At 35.7% G+C, this 17,230-nt stretch overlaps 1 protein-coding gene across 1 annotated transcript in view; it reads left to right on the top strand.

Annotated features, from left to right (window-relative positions):
• Positions 1-256: 256 nt before the first annotated feature.
• The window catches only part of CNOT2 (CCR4-NOT transcription complex subunit 2), a 35,571-nt gene continuing 18,597 nt past the window's right edge, over positions 257-17,230 (top strand). Inside the window, exons 1-4 of the mRNA XM_005419216.3 lie at positions 257-396; positions 11,374-11,440; positions 14,741-14,888; positions 15,493-15,675. Of these exons, the coding sequence (XP_005419273.1) occupies positions 286-396; positions 11,374-11,440; positions 14,741-14,888; positions 15,493-15,675 (509 nt within the window). The 5' untranslated portion in view covers positions 257-285. The remainder of the gene's footprint in view (positions 397-11,373; positions 11,441-14,740; positions 14,889-15,492; positions 15,676-17,230) is intronic.

The raw sequence follows: 17,230 nt of genomic DNA, 5'->3' as shown, positions 1-17,230 counted from the left end.
GTGTAAAATAAGCGTAACAACACTCTTCCAAAAAATGAAAATATGTCTCCTTTCCCCACCCCAGTTGTTTCTGGAATATGAGTTTGTCACATGAAAATCCCTCTTGAAAGCTCCATTATACTGGCAATATATGAAAAGTGTTTTTAAGAGGAATTTTCAGATATTTAGAAATGGGTTTTAACCATCCTTCTATAGATATATATTTAAAATATATACCAACTATGTAACAAACCAAATAATATATGGTGTATAATACATCTTCTTCTTATTTAGGTGACAAACAGCATGTTTGGTGCTTCAAGGAAGAAGTTCGTAGAGGGGGTTGATGGTGACTACCATGATGAGAACATGTACTACAGCCAATCATCGATGTTCCCACATCGGTCAGAAAAAGATGTAAGTTGAATAAGCCTATTTTTTCTCCTATCAGTACTGAGATAGTTTCAATATGTGAAATGTATGTGAGGAAGGTCTTCATTTAGCTTTAAGCTGTACATTTCCAGTGGCAGGTGCTTTAATTTCAGTGAATTTATTCATGTAAACTTCAGCCATATGCTTGCCAGTGTTGTTTTGTTTTGGGTTTTTTTTTTTTCATCTTGAAGCATTGTGTTTGTAATTTAAATTGAGTTATTGATTACATCTTGTGCTACTGTGCAGGGTCTTCAGGTTTTTTGTTGTGGTTTTGCGTTTTACATCTTCAGCCATTTTTAGTTTCTGATGAAAATGCTTTGTGCAATTTGTTTGCTGAAGTAATCTAAGTTACAGGTATTTCTCCTATTTGGAATGCCACACAGTTACAAAACTAGCAATTCCTAAACATTTTTTCCCCTTATTAATGATGAATTGTATGTTAGAACTGCACTGACATTACTGAAGCTCTGCTGCTTCTTACCAAAGATAAATATATTAGGCAGTAAAGTATGTCACTTTTACATGGAGTGGCATGAAGAAATACATGGAGGACTTGGAAGTGTGACTTGAAGTTCATTTCACCTGCAGGTCAGTAATATAATCTCATGGCAGGCTTGTATTTGATATGTGTAGGCAACACATTCTTCCTAATTAGAAAAAAAACAACAATTCCATTCAAATTTTTAAAAAGGTGAAAATGCTTCAAGTCTGCTTCCACGACTGTCTAGAAATATGGTTAATAGCAGTTGTGAACATAGTCTTGATAGACCTTGGCCTATGTCAACAGAAGCATTTCCTACAGACTCTTAGCTGAATTTTAATTTAGATTTTCAAAGAGGAGGAAATAGGTTTAGAGAGTAGAAGGCCTTTTCAGACAAAATGAAACAAAAAAAAAAGCATAAATGCAGCTTTCCAATTCAGTTTCATAAATTGATAAGAGCCAGCAAAGGATTAAAATTTAGTACAGTGTAAACAAAACTAAATGGGCTGCTCTTTTCTCTTTATATTGATTACACATGTACATGTACCACAGATGCAGATAGGCACAGTGGCATATTAATGATGTGGAATATGCATCCTTTCTGTGGTCACCGAGAGGTGCAGCTAGCACTCAAAAACAATAGAATTTCTCCAAAGTGATTTTGGTACATTAAATCCCTACTTTTAGATTTGATGCACTGAGGGTAAAATCATTATGGTGTAGTAAGAAAGATAAAGTGAGATAAATGCTATGCTGCACAGCATACACAGTGAAAGCTGATGACTTGGCACATTGTTGACACAGTGAATGAATGTTTTAGTTGCCTACTTTTTCTGTAGGTAGAGTTGCAGAAGTGGATCTTAGAATGGCACTTCAAGAGGAGGAAGGTGGGTGTTCCATACACCAGGAATGACAAATGACAGATCTTGAAGGCCTGTGGGAGAAGTGGCCATAATGGGGCATAGAAGCCTGTAGTTGGCAGAAGAGTGATGTCATTCCAACAGGAAATAAAAGAGTGGATTTGCAAAAGCTTTTTCAAATTTTATTTCTAAATTATTTTAAGGTTCCCTGAGTCCTGTAGCTTAACTGTTGACCATTACAACTTTCTGCGTTTATGCTTAGGAAATTTTAAACTGTTACATGCTATTCTGACTTTTTTTATAAGTTTATAAAAATAAATTTATGGCAGTAATATTGACTGTACACCTTTGATCACTCAGGTATAGCTAAATGCATACTGTGTATTACATGTTCCATTTGCTCTTTCACTTGGCTCACAGTAGATAAGGAGAGTTGAAAAGGTTGTTACATTCTCTTAGTATCCAACTTCTTGTGCAGCTTTGTAAACCTTTGCCTCTTGAAAATAACCATGTTTTCAAATAGTCTTTCAACTAGAAATCAGCTAAAACTGTTGTATATGAAAGTAAAATAAATATATTGACTCTGTATTGACAGGCTAAAATAAAATTGCTCAGAAGTTTTTCCAAGTAAGCTAATAAAGACTAATGTTCAAAACCTAGATCCAGTTTTATGAACACCTGGGGGGAAAATTCCAGCATTCTAGATCTTGAAGCACTTTGAATCTTTCTGTCTTCACATCTACTATGGGAATAAAATAAAGGCAGGAGAAATATCAGGGAAAGAAGCAAATTACTCTTATATTATCTAAACAAGGTGCAAATTTACTCCCGTTTAAGTTATTCCTCCTTTTTCATTTTCAGCTCCATTTATGTCTTTACTGAAAACAGATACAATTAATGTTTGCAGGCTTTTGCAACTGACCTATAAAAAATTACTGAAATGTAATTTTTTTCTCTCCAGTGTATGATATGTACATATGAATGCAGAGTCCTTCATTTATGCTTCATTTATTTTCTAGAGTTCTTCCAACTGAAATAGAATGGTTTTGGTGGAAGCTTCTGTGAATGGACTCCCTAAATTCTGTTTTTCAGCAAGGGCTAAAGCTTGTTTAATATTTGCCCTTATACTGGATATAGCTAGGTGTTTTAGTTTTCATTTTGTTGAAGTTTTAGTGATTCGGATCATGAAAGTTGCTGCATTCCAAGGAACTGTTGCTGCTTGTGTGTATGTATACTCAAAGCTGGGGAGTATAGGAATGGGGGAACATAGGGAATGGTGAAATCCTCCTAAAATTTACAGTAAAGGCTATTACTGCAAGCATATTTGTATAAACTTCAAAACTTACTTCTCACTTTATTTTTACAGTAAAGTCAAGCTAAATCCTGTCCTAAATTTCAAATATTTTTGACATGGGGAGAGAACTAGCAGCAAATAATTTTGGACATGTTACTTTTATTTCAGCCTCAGTGTAGCTAAGAGATAAAAGTTTTCTTTTAATTTACCTATTCTTTCACTAGAGAAAGCAGTTGTAAATAAACAGGACTAATACGGTAGTTGAAATGGAAAAGTTGCCTGTTACTCACATGCACAAGTGCTTCCAAGATCATACAGATACTGATTGGATAAGTTATTTTAGGCCCACAATTATGGTTCCTTAGATGAGATTACATCTTGTTCAAGCCATCTTAGGGTTTGGTTTTTTTTTTACTGAATAAGTTGCTTTGACTTGAATCATCACATGCTTGCTGAGCTAAGTAGGGGAGAGAAACAGTATATGCATGAATGCTCTGTCTGTGAATCTTTCTGCACTTGGTCAGTGCATTATAAGCAGGTCAGTAATCCTTTGGGAAATAAATTAGGTGTTTTACAGTACTTACAGAACAAAGAACAGGTTAAGAAAATAGTGTAACTTTTTGCTGGCAACAGGTGGGATCCTTTTAATATAAATTGATAAGATGATGCACTGGGCACCCACAAAACAATTGCAGAGCTTACTTGTTGCTAATTTCACAAACTTAATTGAGCTGTCTGTGCACTCAGCAAAATAATTTTCAGGACATGGATACATGTATTTTTATTTGAATAAAGAGATAGTGGTAGAAATTGGTAACTCATGGTGCTCATGTATTTCTGAAACTACAGTTATTAAATGAACAAAACAAAAATGCAGATGAGCTTTGAGAAAAGATTGGACCAATTCAGTCTGAACTTCTTTGATTTCTCATGTATGAGAATGTAAGAAGGGTTCCACAAGGTTTGACCAATCTAGAACAACCCACTGAAAATGTGTACTTGAGAGTGTAAGATAAGGTCATCTTCTGTTGTTTTGTAGCCATAAATCTGACAGTAGACACACACGCATTTTAATAAAGGTCTATCCAATTGGAAAACTTAGGAGATTTTTTCAATTAATATTTTTTTTCAAATCTTGGCCCAGACCTTCACTGTTCATTTTCTTTTCCAGTTGCTCAACAGATAGTAAAATGCTTGCAGTGAGGTAGTAGTAATACTTCTGCTTTGTGTTTTTAATTGTAGCAGGTGAGATTTAGCTTGAAGATTAGATTTGTCTCACTGCGTTTATGTAACTCCCTAGCACTAGGATGTCCCCAGATTCGGATATTGTGTACAGAAAAATGGGTTGTTGATTCTGGGAGCCTGCTTTCCAGAGGTTTCTTCCATCCTGAGCTGAAGCATGTCTGTGGTGGATGAAATTCAGGGGTTCCTCTGTCATGAGACAGTCGCACGAAGGCAGATGTCAGTGGTGCTGATACAACAAAGGGTGGTCAAAGGCCTTTTATTGTGATTCTATTAAACTGATTTATGGAACCTTTACTTTTACTGAGTTTTGAAATACTTGGCCTTATAAGGAGGTGGTACTTTTACAAGAGAGAAAACCCTGAAAGTTTAGCTTGCCATTATGATTGAGATCCAGAATCTTGCCAAGTTTTGGAAACTAAGTGTGTAAGAGTTTAGTCAGTTTTCTGGAGACAACTTTGACTTTAAGGCTGCTGAAGCTCATTGATCCAGATGAATTGCTGACTTTTTAATACTATTATTTCAGGATTCTGAGGAAATCTATGGTATCGTGTTTCCTAAGGTATCTTTCTTGCCTTAGTCATAATTTTACTTCAGATGCTTCATATGGAGTTGTATGTGTTTAACAATTCCCATGAAACCCCCTTGTGTCAGGAGCAGTTGTAGCATTCACACTAATGCTGGTTGGCTGAGTAGAGATACTGTAAGTTAACCTAACTTGTAAATGTCTGAATTGTTTTGATCCATTTGTGGAGGGAGAAAAAACCCTTAAGTTTATTTTGAGACAGAAGTAGATGAATGTCTTAATTATAAATGGCAAATGAATATTTTCACATACATTACTTTGCATGTAAACATCCTTGTAGATTTGGCTGAATAGTGAGGGTTTGCCCTGCTTCCTTTGTGAAACACGTGACTTAGGCTTTGCTCTTTGAAGTGTGAGTTACAAAGCAACAAGAGTTACTTTTCACCTTCCAGAAGAGTGATTAAACATTCCTTGCATATATTACTGAGTACACAATAATGTTAAAAAAAAAACCAGCCAAACAACGAACAAAAGGAAAAACCAAAAACAAACAAACAAAACCCCCTAATGGAAACAAACAAGCTTTAAATGTATGAAAATTGCAATGCAATTGATAGTGGCAAAAGTCGCAAAATAGTTGGAAGGATTGGCAGGGAATGAGATTAGTAACAATTGCAGGAGCTTTGTGTTTTAATGCAGTTCCCTTTCAGAGCCTATCATCATTCTGCCTATAGTGTGCATTTTCTTAAGAAAGTTATACAGTATGCTGAAAGAACAAAAAGTTTCAAATACAAAATGTACCCTTTACTGTGTCACCTATGAATTTGTACATGAATGGATTTATCAAATAAGACAATACATCATAAACTAATTTTTCTTAGAGACAAAAGTGTGTTTTTATACTATTTCACACAGTGTGCAAATATGTGTGAAAAATATATATCCAAATGTAAGTTAGTTCACATCCCTTTACAATTTGGAATTATGTCACAAGGAAATTAATTTTACTGTTGATGACTGTAGTATAATTTTCATTATGATTCTGTTTGTATTTAGGCTTTTTATAGAATAATTGAATGACTGTGGTAGGTGTTCTGTACTTTCCTGTTTTTCATCTTAGCTTCATCTAGAAGCTTTATTTTACTGCATCTCCACTTCACAATGTATAATAATTTTTATATGTCAGCTCTAGCTTTTGAAGTGATGCCTTTAACTAGATTAATTCCATGCATAAAATCATGTGCATTTTCTAGAAGAGGAAGGTTATGGTTTCTTACCCAATAACTGAGTTCATTGAACATGCTGTTTTGTTATATTGATGGTTTATGAGCTCAGTGGTGGGCATTTTGGTTTTGTTTTTTTGTATGCAGCTGGTTATTTAATTCGCGTTAAATATTTGCTTTGTTGTCCTACTTCTCAATTGCTTTGGCATTTTTTATAGCATCTTTCAATGAGCTTTCAGTAGTCATTTGGCTCATTGATAAACTGTACTATCAGACAATGTCTCTGCACAGGGAGAATTTGTTTTTACTTGGGTAGCCATGTTAACCTCACAGTAATAATGTCATTGTCATTCAAAAGCAACATCTTGCCTCTACGATCTTGAGATATTGCTGCCATCAGAAGTGTGGTCCTACCTCCTTGTGCTCTCCAAGTGGTGCTGGAGGCAGGAGATCACAACCAACCAGAAATATTATGAAATATGAAAGACTGAATAAAATTTCATTTATTTTACATTTATTTTTTCATTTCATTTTTAAATTTCATTTTACAGTATTGTATTTGAGTTTATATTTCATAAAATATTTACAATAGTAATAATTTTCACTGGCAGATAATAACCTGTATTTATATATGTGTACAAGGTTTTCATTGGTTTATGATACTGAGATTTGGAAATACTTCCTTGTAATATGGGACTGTTGAGTACTGTATTAGAAGGTGGCATAAAGAGGAAGACTAATAACACTACTAAAAAACTGCCAGAGTCTAGTATTTTTATCTGTTGTTAGTTGACTTGTTTTACTACTGATTTTTACATCAGTATAACGATAACACTTTCTTCTTTTGAGGCTGTGGGTCAGATGTTGTTGTTAAATAGTGCAGCACAGATGGCAGATACCAGAAATAAAGTAGTGTAAATACAAAATTATGCTGATGTTTGCATCTGTGAGAATCCCATAATTTATCAGGCCAGATACTTCTCACAGACTTGCTTATTCTAACACATTTTGCTTCTAGGAGTTGACTTTGTAGTGCTAAATCAATATATTTTTGCTTCATGTTTAAGAAGGTAGCTTTGGGCTGTAACTACGTACTGTAGCAGCCTTCACAGAATTGCTTTACCAAGTTTTCTCGGTGCCACCCTGCTGACATGTACTACCATGGCAGTGATGGTGGCAGGCAGCTGTCTCCAGGCTGAGCTGGGGCTTTGCTTAGGGGCAGCAGGATGCTGCAGGGCATGGGGAGGCAGGAGCCCGTTCAGCCAGTGCTGCTGCAGGGCCTCCTCCCACCACCCCTCTGCTCCTGTGTTCTGCACCCTCCTAAGAGGGTTGTAAAGTGCAGTGTTGTCTTCACAGTTCTGGTAAATTTAAGCATTTCTTGGTGCTGTGTTTTTTTAGATCTGTTGACAATCTCAAATGAATTTACTGCAGTAAACTGATCAAGAGTAATGAAAGCAGTTACAGAAAAATCTCTCAGCACTAGGGATTGGGAATTGTCTGAGAGGCCCTTGCAGCTTACTGGTTCTTGGTGTGGACCAGTCCAGCAAAATTGGGCATAATTGATCTGCTTGGATCATCAGTTGGTTTGAGTTTAGATGCATAAACTTCCACAATCAAAATTGTGCACTGTTTGAGACTTGTGAGTAAAATGATGTCCATGTCGTGAGTGTCATGAACTCAGTCTTTCAGCCTTGCCAGTACTGAGTGTTGGTCTTTCCTGTATCCTGGCAAAATAAAGTGCAGCCTTCATGTTACACAAGGTCTTTTTTGCTAAGCAGTCCCCCTGTCCCATGGGAGAGGCAAGTCATAGGCCTCCTCTGTCTTGTAAAAACAACATTGGGAAAGCTAATAGAAAAAAAAAATCTGCCTAGTTTAGTGATACAACTTTGGAATAGAAGCAGAAATCCCATGCTGGGTTTTGTGGCTGTTAACCACTGACAAATTGATTTAGGTTGTTGCAACTTTAATTCTGAGTGGTTTTTCCCTAAGATTGTAACATAATTGGGTAAAACTTAATAGGTCTTAGCAACTGGAAGAGGCTTTAGTTACCTTAAGGCTTAGTCTGTTTTGGTTTTTATTAAGGTTATGACTTTTGGCTGTTGTAGACAAAAAGAAATTCAAGTGACTTCCAGTCACAGTTGCAAGTATGCACTTAGAGAGTTGTTATATATTGTGTTGTGTAGCAAGTAGCCCAGTCAGATGAAATAATGATTGCAAAATGCCAGAAGAAATGTTTTTAGTACTACTAATACCATTCATCTTGAATCTTCATTATCTTTGCTGGACCAAGCTTGAGTAGACTATTATAGTGACTCAGAGGCTTTGAATGCAAGTCAAGGTTCTGGTAATAGAGGTTAAGGTTTTGCTGAATTTAATTTTTGTTGCTGGTCTAAATTGTACGGAAATAATAAAAAACCAAGACAATTTTAAACTGATCGTTACTTAGATATGACTGAAAAAGATGTTTAATAAAGTAGAGATGAAATGAGATATCTGTGCAGCATATTCCTGGTCCATAAGATTTGAGAAATGCTGCATTTAATCTGCCTGGAACAGATCCACAGGATTTTTTATTGATTTATTTCTTGAGGCTTGTTATCTTTGATGTTCCAAATATGTTACAGCATTAAATTATCAGACTTACTGAATTCAACACTTGGCCTTTATTATGATTTTCTATAAAGGTTTCTCTACAAGTCATTTTGCAATTAACTTTTCATGTAAAAGTAAGTGGCACAATAGATGTGACCTACTTTGCAATGTTTCAAAAGAAGATCCTTTTTCTAATAAGCAGTGTTCAATATAAATATTCTTTGCTACTGCTTTTAATTGGATTTTAAAAATCAAGTAGGACTCATTGTGCAAGAGGTGGGATTCTTTTTTCTCTCTTTAAAGTAATCTGTTGCCTCTTAGGGGTTTTCTAATTATTGGGGTTTTTTACCCCAAGTTAACATTATAAATGAAAGACTTTATGCTGAGGTCTGTACCATCTTCTGCTTATTACATCATATGCCACCACAGCAGTTTTTTAATTCCCTGAGCAGCTGTGCTTATGGGATATTGCTTTTTGGCTTAACTGTTTTGCTTATCTGTCCCAAAGCTGGTAGTACTTTTTGACTCATGTTTCTAGCTCAGTGTCTGGTGTGTTGACTTTCATTTTTGAACTTGTGTGCCTTTATCAGTGTCTCAGAAGGTGTCTTATGACTTTCAGCCTCTCATTTTTTCCCATAGAATAACAATTTTTCACACCTTCAAATACATGCTAGGATTTTCCAACTTGTCAAACTTGAATGTTGTTTTTTTAACCTCATCATTTCACTTTGTCTTTCCTTTCTTAAAAACTACTGTGTCAGCTTGTTTTATCAGCGTTTAGTGAACATCAGTTTGTTAGCTTGGGGTGGTGGGGAAAGTGTGCTTTTGAAATCTTGTCTCCCAAGTGTCCCTACTTCAGCATGCTCTGGTTTGTGTTGCAGAGCAATATTAGTGTGAGTGAATTTTATTCCTTCTGAATGAAAACAGGTTGGAAGAGATGCTGCAGCACTGCACCAGACATGTACCACTCACTAATGGACATCTAGTCCATGGCGTTTAGTTTAGGAAAGCATATAGCAGCTGGTAGGCCCCCAGAACCAACTTTTTTTTTTTTTTACAAATGTTTTATTTCCCTCCGTCTGCATCACTTGATTTCCCTCCGTCTGCATCACTTGCTGATGCAGATATGGCCTGTGAACCTGGTTACATGAGTGCTGAGCTGAAGCCACTGGGTGTTACTCAAAGTGGGTTTTTGTTCACAGTGAGTTCTTCACTGAGAAAGATCTTGCTTGTCTTGCTATTTCAAACCTCTTTGTATGTGTGCATGTTTGTTCCTGTAGTTGCTTACTGTCAAATAGCTGCACTTTGTTCTCAGTATGTGTAAAATGTATGCTGAGTTAGGTTCTGATATATTTTCTGATGGTCTACGGTGATTGCCTGCTGTAATTTCTTTTATCATGTCTTCTGTATATATGCAAAAAAACCCCATAAATACTTTGTGACTTACAGATATGAATGCTACTTTTGATACATAGTGACTTACCATGCCTGTCTTCTTTCTCATTTCTACCATCTGGATTTGGCCCCAGTATAGACAGCTAGGAGATTTGGTTTATAAGGTTTGTTTGAATTTTACATCTGCCTAGATGATGTCAACAAAGCAATTTGAGGTTTATCACATGAAAGTTATTTTGATTTGAATTCTTTACTCTCAAGCTGGAAACTCTAGAAATTGCCTTATGTCTAAGAATCCAGACATTTCTTTCCTTGAAACCATCCTGAAATTTAGTCCAAGTCCAGACTAATTCACTAAACAAGCAGTTCTTTGCCCATGTGTTACTAAATGGAAGTGGCATGTTCTGTTGTGGACAGAGGGATTAGGTCAGCTAGTAATTTAGTGCTACAGGGGGACAGTCAGCTATACCTAGTGTTGGTGAACAGCTAATCAGCAAAAGCAAGGATGGATGTTCCAATATTTAACTTCCCTTAAGATTACAAAGGGTTTTTTTTCGCAAGTGTTTAGGTATATGTCCTGTTTCTCGTCCCTTAAGATTACAAAGGGTTTTTTTTGTTTCTCAAAATTAATAATACTTTACATTTCTTTGGAAGCATGGAGAACAGTTTATTCTTGTCCTCTTAGAACAACTGCTGGAAATCTGATGTCAAGTGCCTACATTAGTTGCCTTCTTTCTTGGTAATACGTGATTTCTCTAAAGTGGGCGTGGTAGAGCAGGAAATGTTGCTTCTGACATTTATAGGTCCTGTTCTTATCTGTGTACAAGCATGAAGCCAGCTCTTAGGGTAATATACTATAATTTTAACATTAGAGTCTAACCTGAAGTTCATATCTGTTCATATATACCTGCTGCTACCTAGCCAATCATATTGTGAATGACGATATGAATCTCTCCTTTGTTGAGCAGGAAAGGATCTGGTTGTATGAGGCATGTTTTGCAGAGGAAAAAGAGCTCTGATTTAAGTAAATGAGTATTTCTTTTTTCTGTAATGATGGGTCTTCTGGATGCATAGGTAGAAAACCTGAAAGATTTTAGATCTTCTGTGGTCTTTATTGCAAGTAAAATCTGTGTTTCTACAGGTAAAGTAATACATTTTTATTGATGTGTAATATACTGCTACAGGTGTTACTGTGCAGATATTTTGGGGAGTTTCTAAAATTTTTCATGACTCTGAACGAATTTGCAGTTGTTTTGGTTTTCTTGGCGTAACATGGTGGTGTCAACTTCCAGAGAAAGATAGCACAATATCTTTGTCTTTAATAACCTCTTATTCTTCTTACATTTTAGATGCTGGCATCACCATCAACATCAGGTCAGCTGTCTCAGTTTGGGGCAAGTTTATACGGGCAACAAAGTAAGAATTCTTTTTATTAATAATATGTTTATTTTATGCTAAATATATTACAGTTTGACACTCTGGAACATGCAGATGGCTTTGTTTTCTGGTGATTGTGTAAAAATGGCAGTATGTCTCCTTACATACAATTATTTTAAGATACATTTTTGCTTTGCTTCCTGTGCATTTTTGCAGTGTTTAGTGTGCAAAATATCATATTGTCACTTTATAACTGCTAAATATCCAAATACAATCATGCTATAAAAATTTCTGTGATTTAACAGACTCTCTGAAGGAAAACATAAAGAAAGAAAGCTGAGCTAAAATGAGCCTAGTTCAGAAAACTACATAAGGAATAGAAGGAAATTATACCTTAAATATAACTGATATTTCATGCTCTACAGGAGCACAGTAGATCTTGTGTACATGCTTGGCAACTTGCATTTGGCAAAGAACTATGCCATTAAGATTATTGCTTTCTGCATCACTGTTTTTTTTTTCTTTCCTTGACAATGTCATGTGCCACTCCTATGAACACCATTGCAATAGAAGAGCTATAGAGCAACAGTCATGATGTAATGCTGCTTCAAGGACCCCCTAACTTAGGGCCAGCATTGAGAACTGCACCTCCTGGTAACTGAGAGGTGCACTCAGGCAGTGTGACTCAGATTCCAAGAAAAAGTGTCTTCAGAGAACTTTAGAGAGTCTGGACTTTATCTAGTCAAACTAAAAGCTTTGTTTGCTAGATGCATGGCCTTCCAACTTCTTTTGGCTTTCTTCAAATGGTTTAAAAAACACAGTGGCGTTTTGGGGTGGTTTTTTTGTTTGTTTTTGGTGGCGTTTTGGGGTGGTTTTTTTTGTTTGTTTTTGGTGGCATTGGTTTTTTGGAAGGTTTTTTCCCCTATCTCAGTGGTTGTTGAAGAGTGACCCTGTAATATAAAGTGCCATTTTATTATGCTACTGAGATTTATATGAGCAGCTTCTAACCTTTCTTAGAATCATATTTGGCTCTTGTCTTATAGGTGCTGATTTTGGCACTGTTGAGCCTTTCAGACTTTACTTTATACAGATACTGAAAAAGTATATTCATTCTGTTTGTCACAGTCATTTGTTGTTTATTTTTTAAGGTCATCTTTTTAATCAACTTGGTTTTTCATTCAGTTGGTTGCTGTGCCTAGGATGTAATCTCTGTGACATGGAGACATACATGCCTACAACCTTGGAAGTAAATATTATCAGGTGTCAGTTTCTACCAGATCTTGAGAAAAAGGGGCAAGAAACTTTTTTGTTGAAGTCTTAGTTAACAATTAAAGTATTCTTTAGGAATACTTTTAAAGTATTCCTAAGTATTTTAGGAATACTTTAAAGTAAGTACTTTACTTTTAAAGATTGGTAACTGTCAGTCATTAGGCAAGATGTCATATTACAGCATCAATGTAACCTTGGCCAGTAAACTTGACCAGTAGGAAGGAAATCTGCCATTTCATTGGTCTACCTCCAACATAACCCATATAGATCTTGTCTCAGTTAGAAAAGTGGAAAAAGAAATTGTAAGAAAAAAGGGGTTTTTTTTTCTTCTTACAGTGAGTCTTTCAGCTGCTTCTCCTTGCCAGCAATATGGGTCTACTTCACTGTAACAACCCTCATCAGTAAAAAAATATAGTTTAAAGAAAGCCAATAAGAAGAAATAACCATCAGTCTAAAAGTGGCTTTGCTAAAACAAATGCTTGCACAAAATTAGGTTGAATATCCTAATTGTGGGGGTTTTTTTGTGTGCTGTATCTAGTTTGGAAGTGTATGTATTTTTTCTTTACCATTTTATTTTTAAAATCCCATGTAATTGTTAATCAGCATGAAGTATTATTTATAATACATATTTATGCTCAGTGAAATTATTCTGATGCAGGAAATTGCCAAAATATTTACAGTGAACACTTTGATGCAATCAACATTTAATGAAATGTTAGGATGCTTGTTATAGCAAGTCACACTACCTCTTAATCTGAATGTATAGAGATAAATCTGAGTGTTACACACTTGAGTTTTATTGCAAACTCCCTGGATTTGCAAATTGTAGGGTAGGATACAGACTGCAGTTCTTAGAGTGTAAAAGCTCGAATGACTGAGACATTTCTTCAGACTTTGTCCATGATAATATTTTGAGCATATGCTATGTCTGTTCTTTGCATTCTTAGTATTTAACCACGTCATGCATTGTCATATTCAGCTCTTCTTCTGGGATGTTCTACCATGGGAGAGTGCTGATCCATGAGAATTTTCTTTTGTTTGGTCTGCAGGATAAGATTTTGAGTTCCGTCAGTCTGCCTCAGCAGCCTTATGCCAAAGCAGTAGGAACTGTCACAGTCATCATTTTTTACATGCTTTGTTATTATTGCCATCTTGCACTAAATGACTTTTCTTGTCTTTGAACATAATTCTGAAACTTCTTCAACGCAGAAAAGTGATGTGAGAATGATGAAAAAACTTAATAAAGTTTTTGGACATTTTGAAACAGGGCAGTAACTGGTTATTTTCTGGTGTTCTCAGTTGAAGTAATTAATTTTTTACCTCACTCAAGTGCTTGCTTTATTCTGTCACCCACGATTGTTTGGTTTTAACAATGGGATCAAAAGTATTTCCTATATATTCTGTATGTTTTTAAATGCTGAAAGAGGGCTGTTAAAATTCTGCTTGCTTTCTTTTCTGATAAGGTCAAACTTGATCACAGACAGTGAAGTACTGCCATAAAGAAGGAACTTTAACTGTAAAGAGAGAATTGGCCTCAAATGTTGCTTTTGTTGTCCTAAAAACAGTGTTATTGTTAATTAAAGATCCATCACTTTCTTTTTTTATCAGAGATTTGCTTAATTTTTAGCAAGAAAAATCAGTGTTCTGAATGCTGGTCAAATACATACTTATTTATTCGAGAGTAATTAGCGTATTTCTTGAGTGCAGTTACTGATTTTCCTAAAATGCTGCCGCCTTCTGAGATAAATTGTAGTTTTTCATGTCCTTATTGAAAAACTCAAAATTCAATCCTTCATCTACATTATATGTCTCAAAGGAAACAAAATTTTGCAAGTGACTTTAGAGAAATTCCTCAAAGAGCCATTCCAAAGTTAAACAGATATGGGCCTAAATTTGATAGTTGAGTTTCTTCTATCCAAACAAGGAGTTAGTTTTTACACTGCACTTTCCTTCAGTCTTTACACTTTTTTTGTACATTGTCAGCATAAATTGTTTCCATCTATAGCTGATGGAGAAGACCTTGTTCCTGATTGCTCTGTATCTCCACCCCTCTGAATTTTTTTTCAATAGGTGCACTAGGCCTTCCAATGAGGGGAATGAGCAACAATACCCCTCAGTTAAATCGCAGCTTATCACAAGGCACTCAGTTACCGAGCCACGTAACGCCAACAACAGGGGTACCAACAATGTCACTTCACACGCCTCCATCTCCGAGCAGGTATTTATCAATAGCCGATATTTCTGCCATTGTGTCTTTCTGCAGAGCTCTTGTTAAATGTTCTGCATATTTTAGCTCATACTTTACAGTCTGATAAATTAAAAAAGAAGAAAAGTAGTTTCTATGGACCACTTAACTTTGTTAGGGAAATAATACCATAGAAAAGTAAGGGTTTACTGTAAGACAGTATTTTATTTTTGTATGTAAAGGACAAATTGCTGGCAAATTCTGCTTCAGAATGTAAGAGGTAGTTATTTGATTGTGCAGTTAAAATTTTGCTATGATGTCATACACTGCATGAGAATATAAAGATATAGGTCTGAAGTGCTCATTAGAAAAGAGCTGTAACACCTTTTCATATGTATAATACTTAAGTATTTATCTAAACCTGTTGAAGGACTTGATTAGCATGTAATAGGTCATTTGGTATTTCTGAAGAAATCCAGAACTGCATTAATTATAGAGAGTAAGCCAAACACAGTGTTTGGTCACTAAGCACAAATTAAGTTGCAACAGCTTGGAGTCCATCCTGCATTAGTAATCTAAATGAGTAGCCAAATACTGTTGTACAGATTCATCTCTGTGGATGATTTTTCTTTTTCAGGGGGATATTGCCTATGAATCCTAGGAATATGATGAACCACTCCCAGGTTGGTCAGGGCATTGGAATTCCCAGCAGGACAAACAGCATGAGCAGTTCAGGGTTAGGCAGCCCTAACAGAAGCTCTCCAAGCATAATATGTATGCCAAAGCAGCAACCCTCTCGACAACCTTTTACTGTGAACAGGTAAGGCTCTTTAATTGGACCATCCCTGTACAGCCAGAGACATGCTGCTCTGGAAATGTAATTTTTATCCATTAGAATAAATCTTGAAACCTGTGTCATGTATTCATGTCTGGGCAATAAACTTTGAAGCTCCTTGTAATATTCTTCTAAGGTCTTTGAGGCCTTTAAGCTAAGTTCTCTTTCTGACTATTGAATTTCTGCTGCATCCGCTTTAAAGTATGTGATGTTTCTCATGTATTCCCAAGGTTATTTTTGAAACATACCTTGAATTTTCAGCATATGCATCTGTTTTAAAATTGTTCATCTAGGACTTTGGGAAGAAGTAAGGCAAAATTTAAAAACCTGATAATTATTCTAGAAGGGAAGTAAACTGATTCAGACACAGTAAGGATCTAGTATTTAACTTCTTTAAATTCTGGAATGATACAGAAAATAGTGACTTGCCATTCGTTTAAGGATTTAGTGCTCATTTGGATGCCAAAAGTTTCTCAATAGCTTTTTCTCTTTTTCTGACTCGGGGCAGGATGCTAACATCACAAATCATTAGGCTTTAACTGTGTTACAGTCCTCTGTTTATGCTTCATTCATATTGATAAACTTGTAGTAAGCACTGTCTTAGTTCTAATTATTTAATGTGTGTAGTCACAGCATAGCATGGCTGGCTGGCTGCTTTTGAAGCTCAGTTCCATTACCTCATGATCTCTGTGCTTCCAGTGACGTCCTCTTTCTTCCTTCAGGCCCTTCCTTAGAGGAGTGACTATTAGACGGAGCATAAACAAGCTCGTGGTGGTCAGGTGCCACCTCTAACCCAATCTCTTGTTTTACAAAATAGATAAAGAAAAGTGAAGACAAATGTCACAGTTATCTGATATTTCATCAGATTGTTTTGTTTTGTAGTTTCACATTGATATAGGCATACAGATACTGTTCTCAAGCACAGCAAATAGTGATCCCCTAATAGCAGTTTGCAGTTCTGGAGCATGTAAAGACTTTGTATCTTGCCTCTCATTACAAAAAATTTGCCTTTTCTGTCCTGTCTAGTGGCAAGTAGAGCTGATAATTTGAAAAGATAATGTATTTTAAAGCATTTTTGAAATTTGTGATCACAAACAGGTGAAATAGCAATATACTTAAAAACTATGTGCAGAGGACAATGATATTGGATATTGATACATGTATACAAAGTATGGTTCAAATATTATTCAGCTGTAGGATAGATAATGAAATCCCTGTGTGTAGGAACTTTTGAAGTAAAATGCTCATCTTTTACTGTTTGCATTGCTCACTTTCAATAAGCTACAAGTTTTACAATTGAGAAGGAAATACCTTTGAAACAATGACTGGCTCTTACTCCACAGTTTTATTAACCTATGGAAGTATAGTTGTATACATATCCAATAGCTAATTAAGGTGTTTGACAAAATTTTGAAATTACTCTTGGGGAAAAGAATTTATGGCATGTGCTTGTCAGGTGCATGAATTATATGACTTTCAAGAAGCATTTTCTAAATAGTTGTTTAGTTGGAGCAATGAAAGTTTTTAGGCTAGATTTTTG

The sequence above is a fragment of the Geospiza fortis genome, unplaced genomic scaffold, assembly GCF_000277835.1.
Source record: "Geospiza fortis unplaced genomic scaffold, GeoFor_1.0 scaffold166, whole genome shotgun sequence".
NCBI classification, from domain to species: Eukaryota; Metazoa; Chordata; class Aves; order Passeriformes; family Thraupidae; genus Geospiza; species Geospiza fortis.
This window is presented reverse-complemented; position numbering and strand designations above follow the sequence as displayed.